This window comes from Aulonocara sp. 'chitande type north' Nkhata Bay, linkage group LG14, assembly GCF_057382095.1.
Source record: "Aulonocara sp. 'chitande type north' Nkhata Bay isolate Kocher_YH1m ecotype deep benthic linkage group LG14, A_spYH_male_GT1.1, whole genome shotgun sequence".
NCBI classification, from domain to species: domain Eukaryota; kingdom Metazoa; phylum Chordata; class Actinopteri; order Cichliformes; family Cichlidae; genus Aulonocara; species Aulonocara sp. 'chitande type north' Nkhata Bay.
In genome coordinates, this window is record NC_141357.1 from 32,802,559 (window position 1) to 32,826,761 (window position 24,203).

The following is a 24,203-nucleotide window of genomic DNA, read 5'->3' on the forward strand; positions in this document are numbered from 1 at the left end:
GTGCTTTATTTAATACTTGAATTATTCATAGATGGCCGTCAAATGGCTTAACGAACCAAAAACAAACCCATTCTCTGAAAGTTATGCTCTATGCTTTCTCTGAAAGTGACCCCTGCAGGAAGTTCCTTTGTGCCAATGGAAACTAGTTCAATCAAAGAGCACACACTTTGCCCTGACGTTTTAGCGAGATTCTCTGCTTATCCTATTAAAGGGTTATGTCTCCTTTTAGTTGCCTCAAGACACATAAAGCTTAAGGAGGTTGTTGTTACTCAGAGCTCAGAGTAGGTGCTACACTTTCCTCTGTGGATTCACTTTTATCAGCAGCTCTCTACGGGTTTTTGGACAAAAGTCCCAATCATCTGGAGTGAAAATGGGTGCCCACGGCTCCAACCTGGATGATATCCTGGAGGAGGACATGCACCACTGGTACACAAAGTTCATGAGGGAATCTCCTTCGGGGCTCATCACGCTCTTTGAGCTGAAGACAATGCTCGAAATGAACGGTATGACAGAGGAGGCCAGCAGTTATGTGGACCAGGTCTTCGTCACCTTTGACATGGATGGGGTATGAAAACATTTAATATTGGAGGATATGAACTGGGTGGAAGAAACACATGAAGAATACCAGGAAACTTGAAGTATAGAGTAATGCAGATCAGGGGGGACCAGTTTTGCAAATAGTTCAATGGTGTCTTTATCAGTATGTAATACTGTAGAATGCATCAATTATTATGAAGATCTCAGATTTTCTTTTCTACAAGAGTTCAAAAGAAAATACATTTTATGCTCTGAATCATTTAGTTTGTTCCAACTTAAAGGATAAAAAGTTATAAGTATTAAATTTAGTGTCTCTAAATATCTGATATAGCTTAGTTTGAAATTAGCTGCACTTGTAGCCCTTGTTTGCAAAGATAAAAAACTTAATTATTTAATTCAGAATTTGGTAATTATTCTTTGAAGTAAACATGTTTTGCTTTTTCAGTAAATGATCTGAGATTTACACTCCTTTCCCTTTTTATTTTACAGGATGGCTACATAGACTTTGTTGAATATATTGCAGGCATTAGTTTATTATTGAAAGGAGAAATAAATCAGAAGCTAAAGTGGTACTTCAAGCTCTTTGATCAGGATGGAAATGGAAAAATTGACAAGGATGAACTGCAAACTATATTTAAGGTAGAGTATGCCTTCTCTGAAATCTTCCTAATCAGATTTCTGCATCCAAAGTAGTGAGCTTCTCAGAATTCTCTGAATGGTGCCTTGAAGATTAACTCTGGAAGCGCACATAAGTAGCCACAGCACCTAAATCCAACGGCTTCCTAATTCACCTCTGTTTTCAATTTGGCTGATTCTTAACTCCTGACTAAAGCCATACAATGATCACCTTGTTTACATGACTCTCTTTTAGGCCATTCAAGACATCACCAGAAGCTACAACATCCCTCCAGAAGAGATTGTGCATCTTATATATGAGAAGATTGATGTCAACGGAGAAGGTAACAAACGCATGATTGTGTATAAAGGGTATCAAGAATGAAACCAGTGATAAAAGGCTTTTGTCACCGTGACCAGAGTGAAATGAATACAAAGCATGAGTAAACATTCTGATAGTTGTGAAATGTTCTGCTTTGTGATTTATTTCCATAAAATCACAGCTTTAAATGCACAGAGTGCCACTTCTCTCTCTCTCAGGTGAGCTGACGCTGGAAGAGTTCATCAGTGGAGCAAGGGAGCACCCTGACATCATGGATATGCTCACTAAGATGATGGATCTAACTCATGTCTTGGAAATTATTGTCAAGGGTCAACGGAGGAAAGCTCTGAACTGAGTCAGTAAACAACAAGCCGAAGAACTGACATCACCCAGACTTTAAAGACTGTATGGACTTGACGATGCACAGAGTCCCACCTCAGACTGCAAAAACCCAAACTGACAGAGCAGGAGCACACAAATATCTCTCTGCATATCACCAGATAACATGCAGAATGAAGCAACAGAATGAAGCAGATAACTTCCTCAACTCTGTTAACCTGTATGTGCCCTCAGAGTCATTGTACAGTTTACTTTTTAATTTTTTTAAAAACACTTTACCAATTGTGGCGAGGCTTGGTGAAAAAAAGAAGAAGTAAAACTGCTTTTAGGGTCTCATCATGGGCCCAGCAGAGTGTGCAAAGTAAGGTTAAAAGAATCACTTTTATTTAATTTATAAGGAGCTAATTTCTGACTAATGATTCTAAAGACTCCTAAAACAAATGGTCAGTTTCTGAATAGTTACAGCATAAACAGAGTATTGGGGTATTTACAGTCTAGTCTACAACACTCGCAGGGACTGTTGGTAGTTTTGTGTTGACGAGTTTGTAAAATCTGAAAGAAAAGTCCATTATTGGTTAACAACACTAATGGACACTAAAATATTTGTGATTATGTACAAAAAATACGAAGTTTTAAAATATCTTCCAATTAAGGTTGCCTTAAAATCAGTACATTTGTTTATTTTTTTAATAACCCCCTACACTAGCAAAGGATTCTTTGGTTTTTACCAAAGATCCAGGCATAGACATGACAGATTCCATTTTGCAAAACCTGCAATAATTTCCTTTAATCAATGAAGTAACTTTAAGAGTAACATGCAAAGTTTACCACATTGTTGTTGCGTCAACCAGCTTCAAATAGAGAATTAGGAAAATAGATAAAAATAAGATATATAGATTAGAAAAGCTAAAAACTGAGGAAACAAACAAGCAGTTATTTAATAAGATGCAGCATTTAGAGGTATTGTTTCATTTTTACTGCTTGACAACTGAACCAGCTCAAGGATGCCACCTTGTGAGAAAAAGATGAAGAACTAGTGCATGTTAGTGTGGTGAGACTGATGGTGTAATTCAGCAATGCCAGCTGTTGTATCACTCACATTTCAAAATAAAATGAAAAGAAAGCCAAATGCTGATTATTTGAATATCCTGATTATTATTTATTAAAAAGAGTATTCTTTTTTTTTTTTTTAATCCCACCTGATAACCTAAAGTTATAGTATGCTTTCAACATTGATTTATCTTTGTGAGAGAACCAAAACACATGTTCAGGCACCACACTCAATTCTGCCAACTGGCTGCAAAGCTTTCAGTTCCACTTGAGCAGGAAAAACCCAGAATCTGTGGAATATATTTAGCAATCATGCAGTTTCTAAGGGGAACCAGGCCCTAACAGAACCATTTATTCTTGCATTCCTTCATTTTAAATCAACAGAAAGTTAGATTTTGTTTTTAAGATGTATTAGTCTTTGTGTTTCACAGAAACTATTGGGAAAGAAACAGAAAAGTAATGGTTTAAAGCCTCTAAAACAGCCTTCAGAACCATACCAGAATAATCCAGGGTTCTTTATTTTGGGCCTATTGTACCTTCATAAACTCATTTTGTACTTGGAAATCAAAGCATGACATTCCTTTATACTTTCAACATTAATCATTAACCACACAGAGCATTAGCAGGTTCATTTCAGTATACACTGCCCCCACTATTTTGAACTGGGTGGTGTAAATCAAATAAAGATAAGGGTTTGACTCCACATAACTCTCGGCCTCTTTCTAAATGTATCGGATGATGCAGTTACACAACTGCACTGTTCAACCCACCTTGGTTCATCATATAAACTCGCATCTCACAGCGCTGCAGTGCACACTGCTTCCACTTGTTTGCCACGACAGCAAGCAAACAACTGACCACATCCAGCGGGAACCATGCAGTCTGCCGACGCCAAATTCAAGAGAAACAGCCTGTTCCTGGCTCTGAGACGATACAGCTCAGCCGTCAGTGAAATGGAGCAGACCATTCTTCTGCCAAGCCTGCTGAGAGACATGCCCTCAGACGAGGTGTGGGACTGTGAAGCTGCAGAAGAGACCTGCAAAGACCTGTTCAGCAACTACTTGATGCTCAAAGCCATACGGACCACAGTGGAGAGTGGCCTAATTCGCCTGGACGATCACAAGGCCAAAAACAACATAGCACTAAACAAGACCCTGGAGCCTCTCTTGGACACAGATCCTGAAGCCCTCTTCCACTTCCACGTGAGAGGACTGTTTTCTGTGATGAGTGACCTCACCAAGAAGACGCAGACTCTCACTGAGAAATACATGGACATTATTGGGATAGCAAATTAGTCACAAAACCTAAGATATGTGGACATCTGTTTTTAAGAGAGTCATCTAAGACACCCAACCATTGCAAATGTCTGAAATGTTTACATTCAGTGACCCCAGACAAACCTAATGAATAAGGAATAAATATACATTGTCAAAATTAATCAATTGTGTCTCTTAATTTGCTTTTGTAATGATCTCTTTTTAAATTTCGTGATAAATATTTTTGGTCATATCGCCCTGCTCTAATCCCTTTTATATAAACAAACACCACAAGAAAGATGACCTGTTAAAGAATATCAGAGTTTCCTACGTTTGTAAAGAATTCAACTTTTTGTTTTCACTTATAAAGTCAGTCACAAAATTGAGTTTGTGGGTTGAGTTTATTCTTTTTATTTACATATCTATATTTCAAACAATATATGACAGAATGCTCTCACAAAAAGGCTGCTCAACACAGGCGGCAACTGTGAATGTTTCCTCTCTCCGCAGCCACTGATGCTTAGCGCACAGGATGGAAAGGCTCAACAATCTCAGCAAAGGTCTTTTGCTCTGGTAAGATAAAAGAAACCAAAAGCAACAATTTGATTACAAACATACATGACCCAACGTTTCATAAGATTTAATCGGAGTAAATGTCCTACAGCACTGCACAGTCTAATTTCTTCCCCCATGGCATTTCTCAATCAAAACAATAACATCAAGCCTAGTTTGATGGCACCGGAAAGTAGTGTGGGATCATGGGAGCTGTAACTATCAGCATCAATGCTACTGAAAATCTGATGTGACTCAGAAAGAAGCCATTTTCACAGGCGAGGTAATCTTTACTTTTTGTTACATTTATTTAATTTGCAATAAATTTGCATCACCCCGTAACATTACTGTATGGATAAGCTTGGTGGCCATCAAATATAAAGTTGATTTTCCACTGACAGGTGACTGAAATATTAGAAATAAGATTATGGATTTCTCAAGCTTTGAACATTTTGAACACATTTCAATTATGTAGATACACATTCTAAAGGTACAGCATTATTTTTCTTGCTTTCAGGCAATCTGGGATTTGAATTTGTAACAGGGTACATATTACATACTTAAACGCTAAAGAAACTATTTCACAACTACACTGCACAGGATTTAACATCATCCAAAGACAACAAACAAACAAAAAATAATCCGATGTGGTGTGTGCATAAATATAATTCCCACCTGTGTGGTGCTGAGCCTGTTCTGTGTTGGTGTTTTTTGAAAACAAGGACATGTATGAAAATAGATTATTATGTATAATTTAATTTGAAAGAAAATCATGAAAGCTACATCAGCTGAAGAACGGTGAATGGTGGCCCACTCACAAAGCACAAATTCTGCATTGGCTGTGGCTGTACTACTAATCGGGAGGTTGGTGGTTTGATCCCTGATTCTTCGGCTCTGAATGTCAAAGTATCCTTGGGCGAGAAACTTACCTTCTGATGCATCCACTTAAGTGTGTGTGAATGTTAGTTTAAAAGCTCTTTTTTCAATGAAAAAAAAAGGGTTTCATATAATAAAGAATAGGTAGTGTTGGGCTCTTGTGTCTTCGGTTAGAGCAAAGACATAAAAATGAACTTACCCTTTGGTACAAATTTTTCCGGGTGGAGTTTGATATACTCATTCATGTCTCGATCGAGTCTAGCATAAGTATAATTTTCATATTTGGTAACATGGTAGCCAATGAACCAGCCAATGGTTGCCAGCAGAAACTGTCGATGAACACCTTAAAGAGAAAACATGGAAAACGATGCAACATTTATTGATCAGATATAACTAGCATACAGCAAACTAAAGTAGATATATTTGCAAGATACTTCAAAGCACAATAATAAAATCTTACTGTGGTTATGAGAAACCAAAAGCTTGCACATTATAAGGTTTTCTCTTAAAAAAATAGGATTGCAAAAAATGCAAACAAAAGCAAATCGAATTAATAGGTGGAGGCTTACACTTTAGCTTACTGCACCTAGCTTTTTGACAGCGCATTTTATATCAACACTTCATAGCTAGATATTACCAAAACAAAGACGACAGGAAACACAAAACAAAACCCAATGTGGCACAACCAATGTTAATACTACTTTCTTTTTCAGATAGGGAGAAACAATAACGACAAAATTTAACGCTAGACTTCTTTAAAAAAAAAATTAACAAACGAACATTTAGTTTTCAGTTTTGTTTATTTTGTTTAGTTAGATTTCAGAATCAGAATACTTTATTAATCCCCAAGGAAATTATGCATGTATTTTTGTTCAATTTAAAACTTTATTTTAATCATCCTCTGTGTCATGTGCTGGATAATGAAAGATCTTGTTTTTATGGTGTCCAAATTTCTTAACTGTTTTTGATATTTATCGCTATTTTAATGCTAAAGGAAACGTAAATACGCTGCGACCACTGTGGACAGCTCACAACCAGTTACTAATCTGAGAGAACATTTATTTACTAAATACTCGGATTTCTTTTTTAAAATTAAGTGTTTCATATGCTTGAAAGGAAAGCGTCCGTTCGTGCACCAGTCTGAAAGACAGGTAAAATGCTAACCTGATTTCACTGGCGGCCTGTGGTTGATTGCGTTGTGCAGCACGGCGGAGACCCAGCCTACACCCGCCAGCCACAGTGAATTCCTGTTCACGAGCCCCGGAGGAGGCAGAGACTTCCCCTCTTCTGGAATAAAGCCCATGGCGAGAAATGTGCCCCTTAGTTCAGACCTTATTTAATAATTTCCGAGATACCTACTACTACTATTCATCGGCTATCACCTCTCGTAGGAAGTCAAGGGCACGGCGTGCAACCGAACTACTGGTCCGGGCGCAACCAACGACTAGCGCTTGAGTTCCGCATTATTTGTTTCCTAGCAACAAAAGCCCATGAGTCACAGTAGGCCAAAGTCTTTGTAAATAAAATGTGCCACATAGTTAATATTACAGTTCAGTCCGCTTCAAAATATTTACTACATTAATGTGTACGTTAGCATCATATATAGAAATATCATAAAATACATCTTAATGGGAAAATAGATTAATGGAATCAGAAAAACAAAAGAGAAAAAATTAAACAATAATAAAAAAACAACATAGTCCGTATTCAGCTTAAGGTAATAACCGAGGAGGACACGTGCTTTTAATATACTAATGTTGTAGAAACTGCAAAACTCTGTAGCTTTGTACTTTCACTCTTTTGTTTATCATTGCTCTGTGTGAGTTTCCCTGTTAGAATTATAATCTATAAAACTGCAGTGTCCACGTAGTATAAATACTAGAAGCTCTGTAGAATGGAACAAAATTGCAGCATGAGAGAGAGAGATCAAAAATATTAATATCTAAAATTCCCTCCGAGTTTATTTCCCATGAATTCTGCTGCATCCACCCAGAACAACCAGTGGAAAAATAGAAAAATGCTTTCCTTTCCAGCCCACGGATGTCTGCATCCGTTTGAATGTTTGAAGCTTCACTGGGAAAAGACACACTCCATCAAGTACTTTTCTGAATGCAGTGAGTACATGTAACGCGTTACTTTGCATGTGAACTGATGACATCATTGAGGGCAGCCCCCCCCCCTCCCTCATCGTCTCTCTATCAGACGGGCTGCTGCTGCTGAGCTCCTGAGGATACACAGCCCTGCCCAGCAGCGGCTTTGCCCATTTGAAGAGGTGACCTATGCATGCCAAGTAGTTCTAAGTCCGGGGATATCCCCGTGTTTTTGGTAAGTATGAATTATCTCTTGACTCGGTGCGGAGGGCAGACTTTGATTTTTTTTCCTTGCTGCATCTGCAGATAAAATGGCCAGAATCACACGCTGTAGCCGCTAGTTGCTACCGTTGCTAGCTTCGACCGAATGGCTTTCAACTCAGATTAAAAATGAAGGATAATTAGCCAGAAGTATAAAGCTACTTCAGATTACGAAATGTGCGAGATGCTGCAGTTTTTTTTCCTTACCTTTCAGGGCATAAGATGTTGGTGAAGATGTGATTGCGACACGGAAAGAAGTGTTTCAAATCACTACAAGAAAGGGTTAAATTATTCCTTCAAAATCTTCTTCTCTGTACCAGCATTGTCAACCAGAGATTCACATCTTCCTGCAAGCAACAGTTTGTTTCCTTAAAATGTTGTTTTTACAGCGATATGTTCGGTTCCTCCGCACGTAAAGGCCCGGTTCTCCATTCTAGCGTAGGGGCACACATAGAAACGCATTGCAGAATTTAAACTTGTGCTATATTATCATTGTTTACATACATTTCAGATCACGCCCTGTTTTGTGGGCATCGACCAAAGTAACTCTTGCATCTTGCGTTTTGTGCTTTGTGCAGGTTGTATTGTTTGAATCTCCATGTCTCCATGCAAGTGATGCACGGCCCCAAAAAACGGGAGCTAAAAAGAAAATAAAAGATATCAAATATCTAAAATGAGATCTTGTGGAGGAGTGAAACATAAATGTTTGCTATTTTCTTAAGTACACTGTCTGAAACACATGTGTCATATGCTTACCAAAAATGCCAGTTTTCCTACAGTGATCTAAACTATTCCATTGAAATGAGACTGGACAAACTAAGCTTATATTTAATTGAGAAAGACACATTTTACGCTTTCCAGTGTAACATTTCACAGCTATTTTAGTGAATAAGTACCATGGCCAGCTGGTATAAGGAAACATCTAACAGAAGCTTTCAAGTGGCAAATTCTTAAAAACAATTAAAGTTGCAGATAACTTTAAAATGCTATCATCTGCAGCATAGTGGAAAAGTAAGATTCAGATAATCTGGAGGGGCAAGGTTAGCATTGAATGATGGTGATATGGTTCCATGCATGGGCTCAGGAAAACTTTCATTTACTGAGGCAAAGTGGAAAGCTGTTCTTTGGTCAGGCAAATCAAATTTTTAATTATCTTTTGAAGTCATAAGTCCCGTGACTTTTGGCCTAAACTGGACGTGGATCAGCCAGAATCTCGGGATTCTCAATAATACTTAGAGGCTTTGGTCCAGTATCTGCCATAACACTTTTTTTTTTCTTTGGTCAGGGAATATGTTTCTTACTTCAGCAAGAAAATAACAAGCCACATTCTACAGGTATAACACCATAGCTTTATAAAAGAGTCTGGGTGCTTAACTGGCCTGCATGTGGCCTGTGCACGACATCTAAAAATATGTACAACATTAATGAAATGAAAAGCATCTAACTCTTGAGCAGCTGAAATCGAAAATATAGCTCAATAGGAAAATATTTTGCTTTAAAAAGCTGCAGCAGGTATGCTCCTAAGTTCTCAGCTGCTTGCAGAATCTTGTTAAAGAGAGAGATGATCCTGCCACTGCCCTGTTTAAAATTTGTGTATTTACAGAAAAGCTATAAAGCTTCTTAGTTGTGTCATTTGATAGGTAGGCCCAGTTGTTTTCTGTGGAAATAGGATTATAGTTAGTGAAAAGGAAATGTCTCTCTGTGATACATTTTTTTCAGTGCAATTAGTGTCGGGTATAATTCCGCTAATGAGCACAATATGAATTCAGATCACACACTGAAGGGCACAGCTTACTCACCCAAGCTTATTCAGCTCAAATTTTACTTGTTGTCTGAGCCCTGATGGTTACACAACAGTTTTTAGTGTCATCAGCATCTTTGGTGTGTGTGTCTCATGACTTTATGTCTGTGGCTTGGAGCACATGGGGAAAAATGTTAGCAATTTTACAGTTATAGCGTTAGCGCTTCACCTCTGTCTTTTCTCCTTGTCTTTATTTTCTAGTTTAGTATGAGCATGGAAGATTATGACTACCTGTTCAAAATAGTTCTGATAGGAAATGCTGGAGTTGGGAAGACATGTCTCGTCCGGCGCTTTACTCAGGTTCGTATGCTGTCTGTGTGTCTGAGTCTGTAGCTATTGAATTACACAGTACAGAAGTGTTAAATTATAAGTTTTGCTTGTAATTGTAGGGCCTTTTCCCACCTGGACAAGGGGCTACTATTGGAGTAGATTTCATGATTAAGACTGTGGAAATCAAAGGGGAGAAGGTCAAGGTGCGCCAATGTTACATTTTTGTTTGCATTTATGTTTTGTAGCAGTTTGGACAGTTGCCTATATTCTTGACAATATTATGTTTTCCAGCTACAAATATGGGACACAGCTGGACAGGAGAGATTTCGCTCCATTACTCAGAGTTATTACCGTAGTGCCAACGCCCTCATTCTTACGTATGACATTACCTGTGAGGACTCCTTCAGGTGCCTTCCAGAGTGGCTGAGGGAGATCGAGCAGTATGCCAACAACCAAGTGGTGACTATATTAGTCGGTAAGAACTTTGTTTTGTACTTGAATAACTCATGCTTATCTTTGTCATCAGCATTGTTTGGTAAGATTTATTTATTTTTATTCTTGTCATTTTGAGAACGCAGTCTTCTCAAATGCATCCCACACATGCTCGCATGCACATATCCCTCCCCATTCTCATCTGTCTCATTAAACACCCACTACTGTTTAGTCAGACTGCAACAAGCCAGACTTGTGGTTTGTTTTTGTTTAGTTTTGTTTCCCCTGTTGTTGACAAATGGACATTGTATGTTTATTTTAGGTAATAAAATAGATCTGGCAGAGAAGAGAGAGGTCCTCAGGCAGAGGGCTGAAGACTTTGCCGAGGCTCAGAGCATGCTGTACCTGGAGACGTCAGCCAAAGAGTCTGACAACGTTGAGAAACTTTTTCTCGACCTGGCCTGCGAGCTCATTCGAGAGGCGAAGCAGAACAAGCTGGATAACAGTGACACTGCCCCGATGCCTGGAGAGGGTAAAACCATCAGTTACTTGAGCTGCTGCAACATCAATTAGAGAAAGCTCAGCCATGGGGCCGTTTTAACAGAGTAGCCATTGACTGTAGAGGTTAGATGACTGATCCCCAATGCCTCCGTCCCACTAAGATGGCATAAAGCCACATCTTAGTCTGGTCATTTCTAGTCCCATGCCTTTTTTAAGCTGTACAATGGAATTTATTACCTTAGTTTGGCCTTCCAGGACCGAGCATTTTAAGATGCTGCCATTATGGAGAACGTTTTTCCTCAGTGCAACAGGATGTAAAGTGTTTCCCTGATACAGCCGAGAATCTGAGTAAAGTTCAGTTTTATGATCCTCACGGTGAAATGGCAGGATTGTTGTTTTGGTTTTTTTTTCCTTTTGGGATTTTAGAATCCATTTTCATCAAATCAGTTTTCACCAGCAGTATTAAAATGAGTGAAAAGCTTTGCCAGGTATTTTGTTACAGATCCCACATAGTTTACAAAAGAATAATGAATCATTGGAGGTGATAGGTTAATGGTAACAATGTGTTTACATACAGTACATCTCATCGATTAACAGGTTTGATTAAATTGTAAACAAAAACGTTGCAAAAATGACCCTAAAATCTGTTGCACAATCGTTTATTGTCCACTGCAGTTTCTTCTGCTCTGAGATTTGTGTACAATTTGTGTAACTTTTATAATTTTACTTCTGAATCATTGTTTGCACCTGTTGTTACATACTGTGAAATATTAGTTCCCAATATATGATTTTACCTGCTGCTAAAATGTGTTTGTCAAATAAAATAAACTGAAAAACACGTATAAATGCTACAGTATTCTGTGACGCCATTATTATTATTATTATTATTATTATTATTTTAGTATACTTGCAGTGCTTGTGATTAGTCCGTTTATTTAGTATGACGCAATTGGAAAGGCCATCATCAGCAGACTTTGTCAGCCGTTTATTTAAATTAGATTTTTTTATTTTTTTTTTTGGTCATGTTTTTCTTACCCATAGGCGTAAATATTTCTGCCTCTGTTGTTGCTGCCTAGCCATGAAATTATTTGAAGGGTTATGTTAATGTAGTTTTGTATTACGTGTTGTATTTCATATGCTTTTATTGTAAAATTTTCTCAATTGTTCAGCATGGTTAACCATTTTTTTTTGTAGTGTTTAAATTTATCTTTCCTATATTTGCCATAACTGTAAAGTACTGTATTGCACAATGCCATATACTGCACACTTATTTTTATTATAATATGTTGTCTTTTATTGTACAGTAGTACAATTTAGCACTTTGCTTTTATAATTTTGTATTTTTCCATAATCCCTTTGTAAAACTAGCGAGCATTTTGTTTTGCCTTTAACAGCAGTTGCTTATAACTAATCCCTTGCATCTTCCTGTGAAGTCTCTATGGGAAATACAAAGGAAACACCATTGGGATGTTGTGCTTCTTTTCCTTTATGTGTACAAAATGATCCCTGGAATATTCTGTATAACATTAAACCTCTAAATACTCTTAAGATGTGTTTTTATGTTGTTTTTCATGAACATTTTATTTTGAAAATTTCACCGGAAGGTTGGTGGACCAGTGCAGGGAGAAACCGACAGCTAGCTAAAACAACAGGTTGTAGTAGTTACTGCAACGTTTCTGTCTAGTAGGCAATTACTTTCCAGTACGTGTGGTACAGTCTTCACTGTGAATATATGTATTTAAATTTTCGTTAGAGCGTGAGACATTTTGATTAGTCAAGCCCATGCTTTGTGACGTGTTTCCGATCATTTCACTACTTAAGAGTAATACACCCCAACGAAAAGAATTGACAAAGTTGATTCTGTTCATCTGGACATATCGTTTTCAGTAGGAGAATGTTTTGTTACTCATTCAAGTAACTTCTCTATCTCAGGTTAATATAGTTTTCTCCAACCTTATTGTCTTTGATCAATGGTCATAACAATTCGCATATTAAACTGACCTGAGCCCATTGGTTTTCAGTGGTGCTAGTTTTAAACACCCTCGCTGCAGGAAGGAGCGCTTTCGCAGATCATTCATCCCAACAGCAGTTAGACTCTATAACTCCTCAATCACGATGTCATAAGTCACTGGACACTGTGAACATCCACGGTCACCACTTCATGCATAATGGACCTTCCATGACCTTCCAAGCTATATAGTTTATGTCTTCCATATTTCCAACTATATCCATAATCACATACTGTGTATGCTACCATTATATATAGTGTATTATCTTACTTTTTTTTTTTCATTGATTGTACTTATTTGTATTTTTGTATTTTCTTCATATATCTGTACCTGAGCTGAGGTGACGCAAAAATTTCCCATTGTGGGATCAATAAAGTCTTATCTTATCTTATCTTTAGTGATTATGCAAATGTACTGTTTATAAGGTTGGAGAAGCCTGCATTTAGCTGAGACTAAAGAAGTCACTTAATTGAATAATGAAATGTTTCTACGTCCAGATGCACAGAATCAACTTTTAGGGATTTTCTTACCTGGATGATTGAGCGTGCATCAAGACGTTAAAGAATTTAAATGTATCTTTCATTACTAGTGCTGAAATTCTTAGTTTTAACTTTCGACCGGAAGTTCAACATTATCGGGACATTATGACGAAGCACGGCCGGAAGTAGCCATCAATGTAGCGTAACTTTGAGGACGTAACGAGTACTTTGCCACTATTACAGTAATTAATATTTCTTCAGAAATTGGAATAACTATAGGTAGTCAAGCGCATAATTTTGTGACGTATTTCCGGCAATTTCACACGGTACTTAAGCGTGCCTAGTGCGGAATCATCATCATGTTTGACTTAATTAGCCGCATTATGTTTGGCAGGTATCTGAAACGCTCTCTTAAGAGAGAAAATATACGTAGTATTATTACTAGAATGTTTCTAGTGTAAATTCCGTATACTGAAAACTATACTAAACTATACTATACGTATACTAAAACCATCAGCCGCTGAGTGACCAACTAGAACTCAAACTCCCACCAGCCATTGCGAACTGTCTACAGTAGGAACCATCTGCTGTCTGCTCCATAAACACAAGACATCGAGCTGACTGCAGCTAAATCAAACTTATTAAAAACATTTTTTAGACTTTGAACCTGATGTTTCCCGCCCATCTCCGGACAGCCTCAAGTCTGATGCTAAATTTAGGACACGAGCTGCACAGCAACACCTCTCTGGATCTGCTGACAGGGTAGTCTCACTTCCTTTCTTTATCGGGACAAGTCTTCCTCAATTATCCCACTGCAGGCACAGACACACAGCTCATGGAACCCCGTTAATCATGCGCTGAAGACCAGTTTGTTGTGCGCTGAGTGTGACAGTTACAGCAATGAGGACTGGAGAGAAGGTTTTGGACAGAGCCGCAGCTACCTGCATCCTAACGTTGTGTTTTGTCTGTTTACACGTGACCGCTCTCAAAACGCAACTTTTTACCAGGCTGGGTGGGCTGCCTTACTCCACTGAGCCTCCAGTCAGCTATAAAACATTTTACTTTGATCAGAAGGTGAGTTTAAATTGATCAAAATGTACCTTTTGTCTTATTTTATACCTATTTGTCCAATTTTACACTGTTGTGTTCCTCTTTCACTTCTTTATCTTTCACTTCCCCATGAAATACACAAATTGTGCCTTATTGGGAGTGGATTTAATGGTGCAAAAGAGAAATGATCCCACTGCTTTGTAGATAAAGCAAAGTTTTCTAAAAACAAACAAACAAACAACCTCATCAAATGATGCTTACTCTCATTGACCACCTTTTTATGCCACTACAGTATGTTACTTGATTGTTTAGTGTGCAAATAATCGTACCACTTGCTCTTTCTAAAATTCCCACTGCACTTAATTCTATAAGGTCCATGTGTTGTGTTTGCAGACAATAGGTGTTTTCATCTGGCTTCCTGTAGTGAAGGGAAAACCAAATCACAATTGGCTCTGTTCCTGCCAGCAGATCTGTAACTATCCTTCCTGGCTCCCTGCCTAAAGAGGTCTCTAGGGCTCAGTGAATGTGAAACATTTTACCTCAGGGGGGGTTGAAAGATCTTCACTCAGCTTTTACATGTTCCCACTATTTACTTTATAGAGATTAAGGTTACATTTAGCAGGTATGCAGTGCTACACAACAACCATCAGGTTGCTTGTCTTATTCTCCTGCCCTTGTAGTCAGGCTATGGAAGCTAAACCTCTGAATAGTATTGGACAATTTGGTGCTCTGATTAGTCAGAATCATTATGACTTGTTCGCTATTGACCATAAAACAAATACTTTGATACACTGATTATTAGATGCTACACAAACGTAATACAAATTATAATTGTTTCATATGTGCTTACCCCTATTTAATGAGGTTATATTTACAATAGGATGACAGTTAGTTAAACCCATTCCAAAACCCATATAAGAAAGTTACAATACTGATAAAAGTTTTGAGTGTTGTGGCAATTTTTAAATACGTAAGAAAAAATGGCCATGGCTAGGCTCTCAGATGTGACTGTTTGCTTTATAATATAGTAAATTAAATCCTCTTTTTATGAATTGCTAAAAACATAGGAAAGTAGTGATGTCACTTTATTCTTTAGGGAATTGTTACAGTGAACATTAGTGTGGGTATTTTTAATATTTAATAAAACAATGAACCAACCAGTTAGCCAAGAACATGATCTACATGTAGACTAAGAAGAAAATTTGTAGATGTATTAATAAGTAGTAGGTACACACTGTAAATAATGTGTCTGTGCTAAAGAGTGTTTGGGTTAGAGGACAATGCTCCACACCTGGTCCCACCCACAGCATCCTGTGTAATCAGCCGAGCTGACAAGAAGATAAGGGCCATTTCCTCCTTTCTGACACCCACTGTCCCGTCTGATGTGGGTTATTTAGCCAAGCAACAAGAGATTGTATGCTTCTTCTGGACAAATAGGAGAAATGAAATCCGTTTACTGTAAACCACTTTTTAGTACTAGCAGCTAGTCTCTTTTAGCACAAAAGAAACATCAAGAAACAAGAAACAAGCCATGCTGATTTTTATTCCCTTTTCTTTGAAACTTGATGTGAAGAGAGCACCAGCATTCATCATCAGGAAATCCTCTGGACTGCAGTCTGCCGTTAGACAATGACTGGAAATGTCATGTAGCATCCTTTTGATGAACCTTAGCGGAGCTTGTTCTTAAGTTGTTTCCCTCATGTCTCCATTTGCCGGACAACAGATGCAGCCTCCTGTCTTGTCAAGTTGTTAACATAGCGATCTCATAGATGTGCGGCACATGGTTTGAATTTTAATTCAAAAAAACAAGTTGCTGCTTGGTCGCACCACATGGTGGCACTACTTACCAGGGTGGGGTTCTCTTATGAAACCAGTCTCATAGGCTTTGTGATGTGCATACTGAGTGGGTGCAATTGATACAGTACTCACCAGGGGTTCTTTTGGTCTTAATATATACAGCCACTTTAGTTTTGCCATTTAGAGAGCAGTTCTTTATGGGGGTTTTTCTGCATTACATGAGATTGACATGTAACTTTTATAAAAGAAAAGCAGGAATAAATGAAAACTCACAAGGTAACTCAAATGCTTTTACCAAAAAAGTCTAACATTACACTTCAGTTGCACAATACTACTGACTACTACCTTCCTGCCAAGCTGCTGAACCTTTCCTTTAAACTAACTGTCTCATGATCCCCTCACACTTAAAGCACTGCCAAGTGTGAAGGAGTCGTGGGTTGAATGAACACATTGTGGCCCCAGAATCTTTTTGCTGTCATTGGCTCATAAAATTGCTGCCTCCTTTGTATCCAACGAGGAGGGAACAGAGCGAGAACGAGGGGAAAAACAAAACCGAAACATTTTGTATGTAAGAATGGGGGGCTGTTTAAAGGGTTGGACGACTCAGTAGCCTCATGGGGCCGTCTTCTCTGTGAAGTTGTTGGTTTCTTTCTGCCTTTGTTTAATAAAGAATACAGGAAATATGGTTGAAAGGAGAAGATATCCCAGAATCCCTGAGGTTTTATGAAAGGATATTTCAGAGCTCATCTTAAGTGGAACTAATGCAGCATCGCTTAAAGTGGCTCCAGCATTTTTAAATACAAATTGGGGCTAATTACCCCAGAATCCAACCTCAGAGCTGTCATTTCCAAACATCATAGCTGGCACACAGCCAGGTATCCAGTGATTACACCTACCCCAAAGCAGGCTCTGCTCACTGGACTGCATCCCCATCATTTTAGTCTGATGACAAGTGTGACCAATCCCCCAAAGGTTTTCTTTTGCCAGTTTGTGGATCAAATTACCAATTTAAAACCACTTTGAATGCTAATCACTATTTTCATATTTTCCTAGTTTCCGTCTATACCTCATGGTGCTCTTTTCAAGATGCTTCTCGCACAGTTGCCAAGTACAGATGCTTGTGATTATCTTATTTGTGATTGTGATTATTTTATTTGCTTTCTTTTTAAAATTGTCACAGATTGACCATTTTGGATTCCTTGAGGATGGCACCTTCAAACAGAGATACCTTCTGTCTGACAAATACTGGCAGCAGCCTGGAGGACCTATTTTGTTCTATACTGGAAATGAAGGCGACATAACCTGGTTCTGCAACAACACTGTAAATACCCAGGTGTTCTCTAGTGTATTTGCGTTGCGCATAATCCTCAGTCTAATTCAGCACCTGTTGTTTTCTCTTTAGGGCTTCATGTGGGAAATTGCGGAGGAGTTAGGTGCCATGCTGGTTTTTGCAGAACATCGTTACTATGGAGAGTCCCTGCCATTTGGACAAGACTCTTACAGTGTAAGCGAATCTGCAGAGTCACGCGCGCACTAAGTCTAATTAAAATCTGATTAAATATGTAAGGTTGCATAATTTTTCTCCTTTCAGGGCTCTAAGCCAATAATTTCAATACAGAATTGAAGTAGATAATTCTGCAGTCACAAACACATTTTTTTCTAAAAACTGGGGTATGAGCTGAAACAAATTCTCATATCCAGTGCTGGCACTTCATTTTGAACATTACTTCAGTTGTTATTTGTTTGCATTTGCAGGACAGCAAACATCTCAACTACCTGACCTCAGAGCAAGCCCTAGCAGATTTTGCAGTACTAATTCAGAACCTTAAGGGTACTCTACCTGGTGCTCAGCACAGCCCCGTCATCGCTGTTGGAGGATCCTATGGAGGAATGCTCTCTGCCTGGTTCAGGATGAAATACCCCCATGTAGTTGTTGGGTAAGATGTTATTTCTGTTATTAGGAAACATTAAATAAAAATTTGATTCAGTACCCAATACATCATATGAATGTTAACTGTGGCGTTGTTTCAACCTATCAGAGGAAGGTAAAGGGAGAATTCTTTAGACAGAGTGCATGTTCAATGGGTTTTGCCTTCATCTCCCAAATGTCTAACACCAGATGTTTATTTGAGCTAGCATGATTAATCTGTGCAGTCTGCTGTGTGTAAGACATTAGGCAGCAGAGCCTGACTTATCATTCTTTTGACTTCTTTACCTTTTTGTAATTGCCATTTTCCCCCAGCAAACATATTCACAAATACAGTGAAGACTGAACATTAAGGATGAGTGTGAATATGCAGTTTGAGTCATTTGGAAGAAGAAAAAAAAAAGATTTTGCTTCCTCTTCTATTTCAGAGCGCTGGCATCCTCTGCACCAATATGGCAGTTCCCTGGTATGGTGCCATGTGGAGACTTTTACAAAACAGTAACACAAGACTTTGCCAAAAGTGGCATTAACTGCGATGCAAACATCAGAAAGTCGTGGAAGGCTGTAAATAATGTTTCTTCCTCAGGTAAGTTGCTGTCAGAAATATCCAAACATCCATTTTCTTCAACCCAGTTAAGGGTCGTGGGTGTGCTAGAGCCTTTTCCAGCTGTCATAGGGTCAGAGGTTTGGCTACACCCTGGACATGTCACTACTCTGTCGCAGGGCTGTCACAGAGAGAGATGGCTATTTGCACACCTACTCACACCTACAATCAATTTAGAATCACCAGTTAACCCCATGCATGTTTCTGGACTGGGGGAGAAAGCTGGAATATCTAGAAACAACCCAGGCACCACACAAGAAGACCTAGCCTGGATTTGAACCAAAACCTTCTTGCTGTGACGCGACAGTGTTAACCGCAACCCCACAATGTCAACACTGAAACCCTGTTCCTGCGCTTATCCAGCCATATATGATTTAATATATTAAATTGGTATGTTACATTTTTTGATGAATGGATTTTAGTGGTCAGATAGTTTATTGAAGAGACTTTTCAAAGGAGAGAAGATTCAGAGTCATGATATTTTACATGAAGGTTAATAAGCAGGCACTGGTTCTCATCTACTATTCTTTTGTGGAAGGGGCTTCTAACTTCCTGCATGCTTGGTATGGTTCACTGTTGTTAGATTTTGTTGTTAGTATTTCTAGCTCAAGGCTAAATCAATTATGATAGTGGAAGCATGAAAGTGTTCAGATAGCCTGTTATTTGTCATTTTCATCTGAAATGGATTTTGGAGGAAATATTCTGAATAAATGTTTTTTTGTTCAGTGATTCAGAAACAGCAGACAGATGGATGATGGTTGGTCTATTGTGTGAATTTTGGCTGCCGTTTTTTTTTCTTCTTTTTTTTCTTATATCAGTCCCTAAGCAAATGTCTCACTGACTGAAAACACTTTGAGTTCCACCGAAAATGATTTTTTAAGTGGTTACGTTTACCTCACAGCTATGAATGCAGTGCTGCGAAAAAGTATGTACCCCCTTCCTGATTTCGCTCTCTCTAAGTTAGGTTTAATATTTGCCCCCTAAATCTAATAACTGGTTGTGTCACCATTGGCAGCAAGGACTACAATCACACTTTTGTGATAACTTACAGGAGGAATTTTGGTCCACTCTTCTGTGAAGAATTGTTTTAATTCAGCAACACTGGAGGATTTTTAAAGTCACGCCAAAGCATCTCAATTGGATTTTGACTGGCCCTTCAGAGGTGGACTCACTGGTGTAATTTGGACTATTGTCCTGCTCCATAACCTGAGTGTGCTTGAGCTTCAGGACGTGAACCAATGGCTGCACATTCTCCTTTAGGATTTTCTGGTAGAAAGCGAAATTCATGGTTCATCTGGCAGGACTTGGTGAGGCTAGTGAAATTGAACAGCGTGCCAGAAAATGTAATTAATGACAGTTATTTTGTGATTTTACATAAGGCCTGGTAGGTTTATAGCTTCATAGCTGTTCATAGCTTTTTATTCCCTTAAGAATTTAAATCATCACTTAAAAATTAAATGTATTATTTACTAAGGTTATCTTTGTCTAGTATTTGTTTGACGACCTGAAACATTTATCGTAACAAATACACGAAGACCTAAGAAATCAGGAAGGGGACGTGGCAGCACCACAGACCACGCCCCACCACAGGGGGCAAATACTTCTTCACAGTACGGTATGATAATGAGGCTTTTTGTGCCTATTTTAAATAATATTTGACTACATGAGTCTCCAATCTGTCAAGTAAACCAAGATTTGACTTTAAACTGATGGATATTTTCTTAGATATTTTGTCTCATTTTAGTATACGCCAGTGTCGTTAATGCAGTAGTGAAATGAACAGTATCATTCACATTAGAAGAGTTATTGAGCTAATGCCGTAATTGTCTGTGAAGGTTCTCAGTCAGAGTTATTGAGATTTTTTTTCTCTGTTTACTCAAGCGTCCGGTCTTCAGTGGCTGTCAGAAGAATTCAGTTTGTGTGCCCCTCTTAAAAACAAAAATGATGTCCTCACCTTCAAGAGTTGGCTTCAAGAGACCTGGGTGAATCTGGCAATGGTGGACTACCCATATGAAGCTAATTTCCTCCAGCCGCTGCCTCGCTGGCCCATCCAGGTAAAAGCACCCTCCTGTAAAACACTCTGAGATCCAAATTAGTATTCTAGTTATCACTATTTAAATTTGTCACAAAATTAAATAAAGGCTTTGGTTAAGCTCTATATTATCTATCCCTTTATATGACAAATGGTTTTTACTTTATTGCACCTTTGAATTGTGTTTGTCTTTGGTTAAGCGCCTAATTTAGCCCAACAGCCTGCCCTTAATTGAAATGAATGTGCGATTCAGCCGATTGTGATACAAGTGTTTGTTGTGGTCTTCCAGGCTTTTGTTTACAACAGCTGTCAAGTAACTTCATTAATATTCATAAGGATCTTGTTTCTTTTAGATTTAAAGTATTCTTTAGATGAGCAGCTACAAGTAAGCCGCTATTCTTTTCTTCTGTCGCACCAATAGTGCTTTCATTTGCACACTCCGTCAGATCTCTGAGGTGTTCCTGTTAGGACGCTCACATGGCACTACAGAAAGAGGTCATTTGCCCAGTGCAGCTCGTGAGGCCATTGAACAAAAGTTCACTGGTCCCCTTTAAATGGGGTTGTAAAAAATACTTAACAAGACTCTTGATGGGGAAGAATAATTGCTTTAACAGTAAGAAAAATGCATCGTATTTATTTATTTATTTAATCGCGCGGTGTTGTTGACATGACAAAAAAATGCCATTTGTTTTAATGTAAAAGAGCTTGTGACATTACAGCGGCTGTTTTCCCGAGGCTGATTGACTTGAGTGAAGTGTATTCTACCAGTCACCTTGGCACGTCACGTGTATAAACCAAGCTCCACTGCTGACCCCCGACTCTGTGTTTGCGGCGGTTCATACCCTTGGGAGTGGTCCGCGCATACTTCTCTTGTGGGGCATTTTTCGTTATTTACCATTTGGCCAATGAATAGACTGTGAAGCATCATTGTAGGTGAAATAAACACTAAATGGCCATTTGGAGTTGTTTTGGCTCTTTGCCTTTAATGTATGCGACCCCTATGGGTGGTTTAAGCGGTTTAGGCAGTGGGTGCAAAGAGGAGCTTTTTTAATGACAAAGCTAATGTGATTATCTGAGTGAGTGTGAGAACGGGGTATTGAGGGCTTAGAGGAGGGAAATCTGTTGGCAGAGATGAATGTATAAGCCTAATCCTATCTGAAAAGTAAGGAGAAGATGCTTTAGAGCTATTGCGGTGTTTTTTTTTTCCACAATATAAATCTTTGGTTGGACATGTCTGTGGCCCTCCTCATCCATCGACCACCAACTCCTCCCCAGCCTGCAGACAAAGGCCTTAGTAACAGACTCCACACTAGTGCAGCTCCCCTCCAACCTCCAACCAAGAAAGCCCACTTTCTCTGCTGCACAAAGAGTCCAGAACAACAGCCAACTCTACTGCTGCAACCATAACAACACAAAGTGCGATCAGACAAGAGCTAAAGCTAAAATATTGATCATTCACGCTATTAATTCTGAAAGCCAACCTATGGTCACACCAAAAATAGTTTAGGACAGCAAAACCTTTACATTTTAAGTTCTTGAGATCATTGGCTTTAAGTAAATGGATTTTTTCCCCACTAGTGCCAAGATTAGAACAATAAATTCAAGTTCATTCTGGGGAATTTCATATGCAAATCAGGCGCCACCACTTTTTATGTGGAAAAACACTTTATGGGCTACAAGAAAGCAATCTTTAGTCCTGTAAACAACTTGGATGTGCTGATGGGTTTTTTTGGGGTGTTTTTTAAGAAGCTTTTATGGTGTAATGTAATTAATTGTGTTCTTGTTTGGCTTTTTTAACATGTTTTAAGGTGGTGTGCAAGTACCTCAGCTTCGATTCTACTGTGTCTGACTACCAGCTGCTGCAAGGTGTTGCCCAAGCAGCAAAGGTTTACTATAACTACACCGGAAGCTCTCCCTGTCTAAACACATCACAGACAGCAACCAGCAGCCTTGGCTACCTCGGCTGGTTTTACCAGGTGCATAAAACAGCGCGGGATTCAGTCATGTTATGCTGAATAAATCTGTGCACACAGGTGTGAGTGGGCAGCTTTTCCTGTCACAATGAATATGTATTCAATCCCTTGTCCCCAGGCCTGCACGGAGATGGTGATGCCCATGTGCACAGATGGCGTGCAGGACATGTTTGAACCAGAGGAGTGGAACTTCCAGGCCTTCTCTGATGAGTGCAAAGCCATGTTTGGTATCAGGCCACGGGCTGACTGGGCAGGCACTGTCTACGGGGGGAAAGAGATCTCCTCTCACAGCAACATCATCTTCAGGTAAACATTGCTTTTAAAATACCAGATTTAGGGATTTCTTGAGATTTCGGGATTTGTCTAGGGATGCAAAAGTAAGTTAAGTGCAGATTCTGACTGCCTTGTATTGCAGGTAAGTCCACATGTGGGTAGCCACGCAGGGAAGATACATGTTAAACCTAAATGGCTCTGAAAAAATATATATATGTCAGTCTTTAATCCCAGCACTGACAGATAAGACTGCCACTGGTTCAGTCACTTCAAAGTATTCTTGTGCATTCACAGAATTATCAGATATTAGAGTACAAAGACACTTTAATGTGTCCATGGCAGAAAATTCCTGGCTTAACTATTTCTAGCTATCAACATTGTTTCTGCTTTCACATTTCAGTAATGGAGGACTCGATCCATGGTCATCTGGTGGAGTGACTTCCAACATCTCACATTCTCTGGTTTCCATTATGATTCCCGATGGAGCCCACCACTTAGACCTCCGCTACAGCAATGACCTTGATCCACCTTCAGTCCGTGCTGCCCGGGCGTTAGAGGTGAAGTATTTTCAGGAGTGGATCAAGAAGGCTAAAAAGACACATAGAGCTGCACCAACCGGCTAGTCTCCAAAAGCAGCACAGTTCTACCCAACGAGGATATTCATGATGTCCAAGATTTAGCTTTAAATTGTGCGACACGTTTTTGATTGTTTTGTGGGGTATTTTCTCGGTGCTTTATCTATCACGATGCCAAAGTTAGTTTTTTCTCTGACCAATTTAGAAACACTCCGCTTCTTTGGGTCAAACATTAAAATCTGAAGGGCTTGATGACAAAATGTACTGATGTTGCTGCAAAAACAATTGACCTGTTTGTCATGTACAAACTGTTGAAAATAAAGCTGCAGGGTAAATACATTTTGGTTCTTTATTTCTGCAATCGCATTATCATCCTAATCATCAAAAAGCTGCATCATTCTCATTTTGTCTTTCATGTAAAGTTTTCTAAAAATAATTTCCTCTTTTGGAATTTATTGCAAGTTTATTGCAAATTTAGAGTTTCTGTTTGTTTGGTTTTTGTCACGCTTGTCAGTTAGCTGTGGTTATTATTCAGGCATCTCTTAAAGTTATTGTAATATGCAGATTAAAAAGTCTCAGAGG

General features: G+C 38.9%; 5 protein-coding genes across 6 annotated transcripts; 4 read left to right on the forward strand and 1 right to left on the reverse strand.

Moving 5' to 3' along the window:
- Positions 1 to 244: 244 nt before the first annotated feature.
- On the forward strand, positions 245 to 2,942 carry guca1c (guanylate cyclase activator 1C). The gene is made up of 4 exons (XM_086262151.1): positions 245 to 565; positions 1,027 to 1,176; positions 1,409 to 1,496; positions 1,693 to 2,942. Exons 1-4 carry the CDS (start codon positions 371 to 373, stop codon positions 1,827 to 1,829), a joined length of 570 nt encoding a protein of 189 aa, XP_086118277.1. The 5' UTR covers positions 245 to 370; the 3' UTR covers positions 1,830 to 2,942.
- Positions 2,943 to 3,598: 656 nt separating this feature from the next.
- Positions 3,599 to 4,505, forward strand: thrsp (thyroid hormone responsive). The gene has a single exon (XM_086262152.1). It carries the CDS (start codon positions 3,739 to 3,741, stop codon positions 4,156 to 4,158), a length of 420 nt encoding a protein of 139 aa, XP_086118278.1. The 5' UTR covers positions 3,599 to 3,738; the 3' UTR covers positions 4,159 to 4,505.
- A 1-nt stretch (position 4,506) lies between these two features.
- On the reverse strand, positions 4,507 to 6,988 carry ndufc2 (NADH:ubiquinone oxidoreductase subunit C2). Its single transcript, XM_086262153.1, has 3 exons — positions 6,712 to 6,988; positions 5,747 to 5,890; positions 4,507 to 4,689 (listed from the first exon to the last, which is right to left on the reverse strand). The coding sequence occupies exons 1-3, from the start codon at positions 6,848 to 6,850 to the stop codon at positions 4,640 to 4,642; spliced, it is 333 nt and encodes a 110-aa protein (XP_086118279.1). The 5' UTR covers positions 6,851 to 6,988; the 3' UTR covers positions 4,507 to 4,639.
- A 727-nt stretch (positions 6,989 to 7,715) lies between these two features.
- Positions 7,716 to 12,444, forward strand: rab30 (RAB30, member RAS oncogene family). 2 transcript variants are annotated; one of them, XM_086262149.1, is made up of 5 exons: positions 7,716 to 7,872; positions 9,901 to 9,999; positions 10,089 to 10,172; positions 10,261 to 10,444; positions 10,724 to 12,444. In XM_086262149.1, the coding sequence occupies exons 1-5, from the start codon at positions 7,831 to 7,833 to the stop codon at positions 10,972 to 10,974; spliced, it is 660 nt and encodes a 219-aa protein (XP_086118275.1). In that variant the 5' UTR covers positions 7,716 to 7,830; the 3' UTR covers positions 10,975 to 12,444. The 2 variants fall into 2 exon arrangements, with proteins under 2 accessions (XP_086118275.1, XP_086118276.1); XM_086262150.1 differs by having other exon boundaries at positions 7,726 to 7,872; positions 9,906 to 9,999.
- Positions 12,445 to 13,596: 1,152 nt separating this feature from the next.
- Positions 13,597 to 23,960, forward strand: prcp (prolylcarboxypeptidase (angiotensinase C)). Its single transcript, XM_086262148.1, has 9 exons — positions 13,597 to 14,464; positions 17,418 to 17,558; positions 17,640 to 17,741; positions 17,993 to 18,174; positions 18,593 to 18,750; positions 20,650 to 20,822; positions 22,609 to 22,776; positions 22,892 to 23,079; positions 23,447 to 23,960. Exons 1-9 carry the CDS (start codon positions 14,291 to 14,293, stop codon positions 23,667 to 23,669), a joined length of 1,509 nt encoding a protein of 502 aa, XP_086118274.1. The 5' UTR covers positions 13,597 to 14,290; the 3' UTR covers positions 23,670 to 23,960.
- Positions 23,961 to 24,203: the final 243 nt, after the last annotated feature.

Coding starts and splice junctions, on each gene's coding strand:
- prcp (XM_086262148.1), top strand. CDS start 14,291: ATGAGGACTGGAGAGAAGGTTTTGGACAGAGCCGCAGCTACCTGCATC. Junction 14,465..17,417: donor CATTTTACTTTGATCAGAAG/GTGAGTTTAAAT, acceptor AAATTGTCACAG/ATTGACCATTTTGGATTCCT. Junction 22,777..22,891: donor ACCTCGGCTGGTTTTACCAG/GTGCATAAAACA, acceptor CCTTGTCCCCAG/GCCTGCACGGAGATGGTGAT.
- ndufc2 (XM_086262153.1), bottom strand. CDS start 6,850: ATGGGCTTTATTCCAGAAGAGGGGAAGTCTCTGCCTCCTCCGGGGCTC. Junction 5,891..6,711: donor CAGGCCGCCAGTGAAATCAG/GTTAGCATTTTA, acceptor TTTCTCTTTAAG/GTGTTCATCGACAGTTTCTG. Junction 4,690..5,746: donor GGAAAAATTTGTACCAAAGG/GTAAGTTCATTT, acceptor TTATCTTACCAG/AGCAAAAGACCTTTGCTGAG.
- guca1c (XM_086262151.1), top strand. CDS start 371: ATGGGTGCCCACGGCTCCAACCTGGATGATATCCTGGAGGAGGACATG. Junction 1,177..1,408: donor AACTGCAAACTATATTTAAG/GTAGAGTATGCC, acceptor ACTCTCTTTTAG/GCCATTCAAGACATCACCAG. Junction 1,497..1,692: donor GATTGATGTCAACGGAGAAG/GTAACAAACGCA, acceptor TCTCTCTCTCAG/GTGAGCTGACGCTGGAAGAG.
- rab30 (XM_086262149.1), top strand. CDS start 7,831: ATGCCAAGTAGTTCTAAGTCCGGGGATATCCCCGTGTTTTTG. Junction 7,873..9,900: donor GGGATATCCCCGTGTTTTTG/GTAAGTATGAAT, acceptor TTTATTTTCTAG/TTTAGTATGAGCATGGAAGA. Junction 10,000..10,088: donor TCGTCCGGCGCTTTACTCAG/GTTCGTATGCTG, acceptor TTGTAATTGTAG/GGCCTTTTCCCACCTGGACA.
- thrsp (XM_086262152.1), top strand. CDS start 3,739: ATGCAGTCTGCCGACGCCAAATTCAAGAGAAACAGCCTGTTCCTGGCT.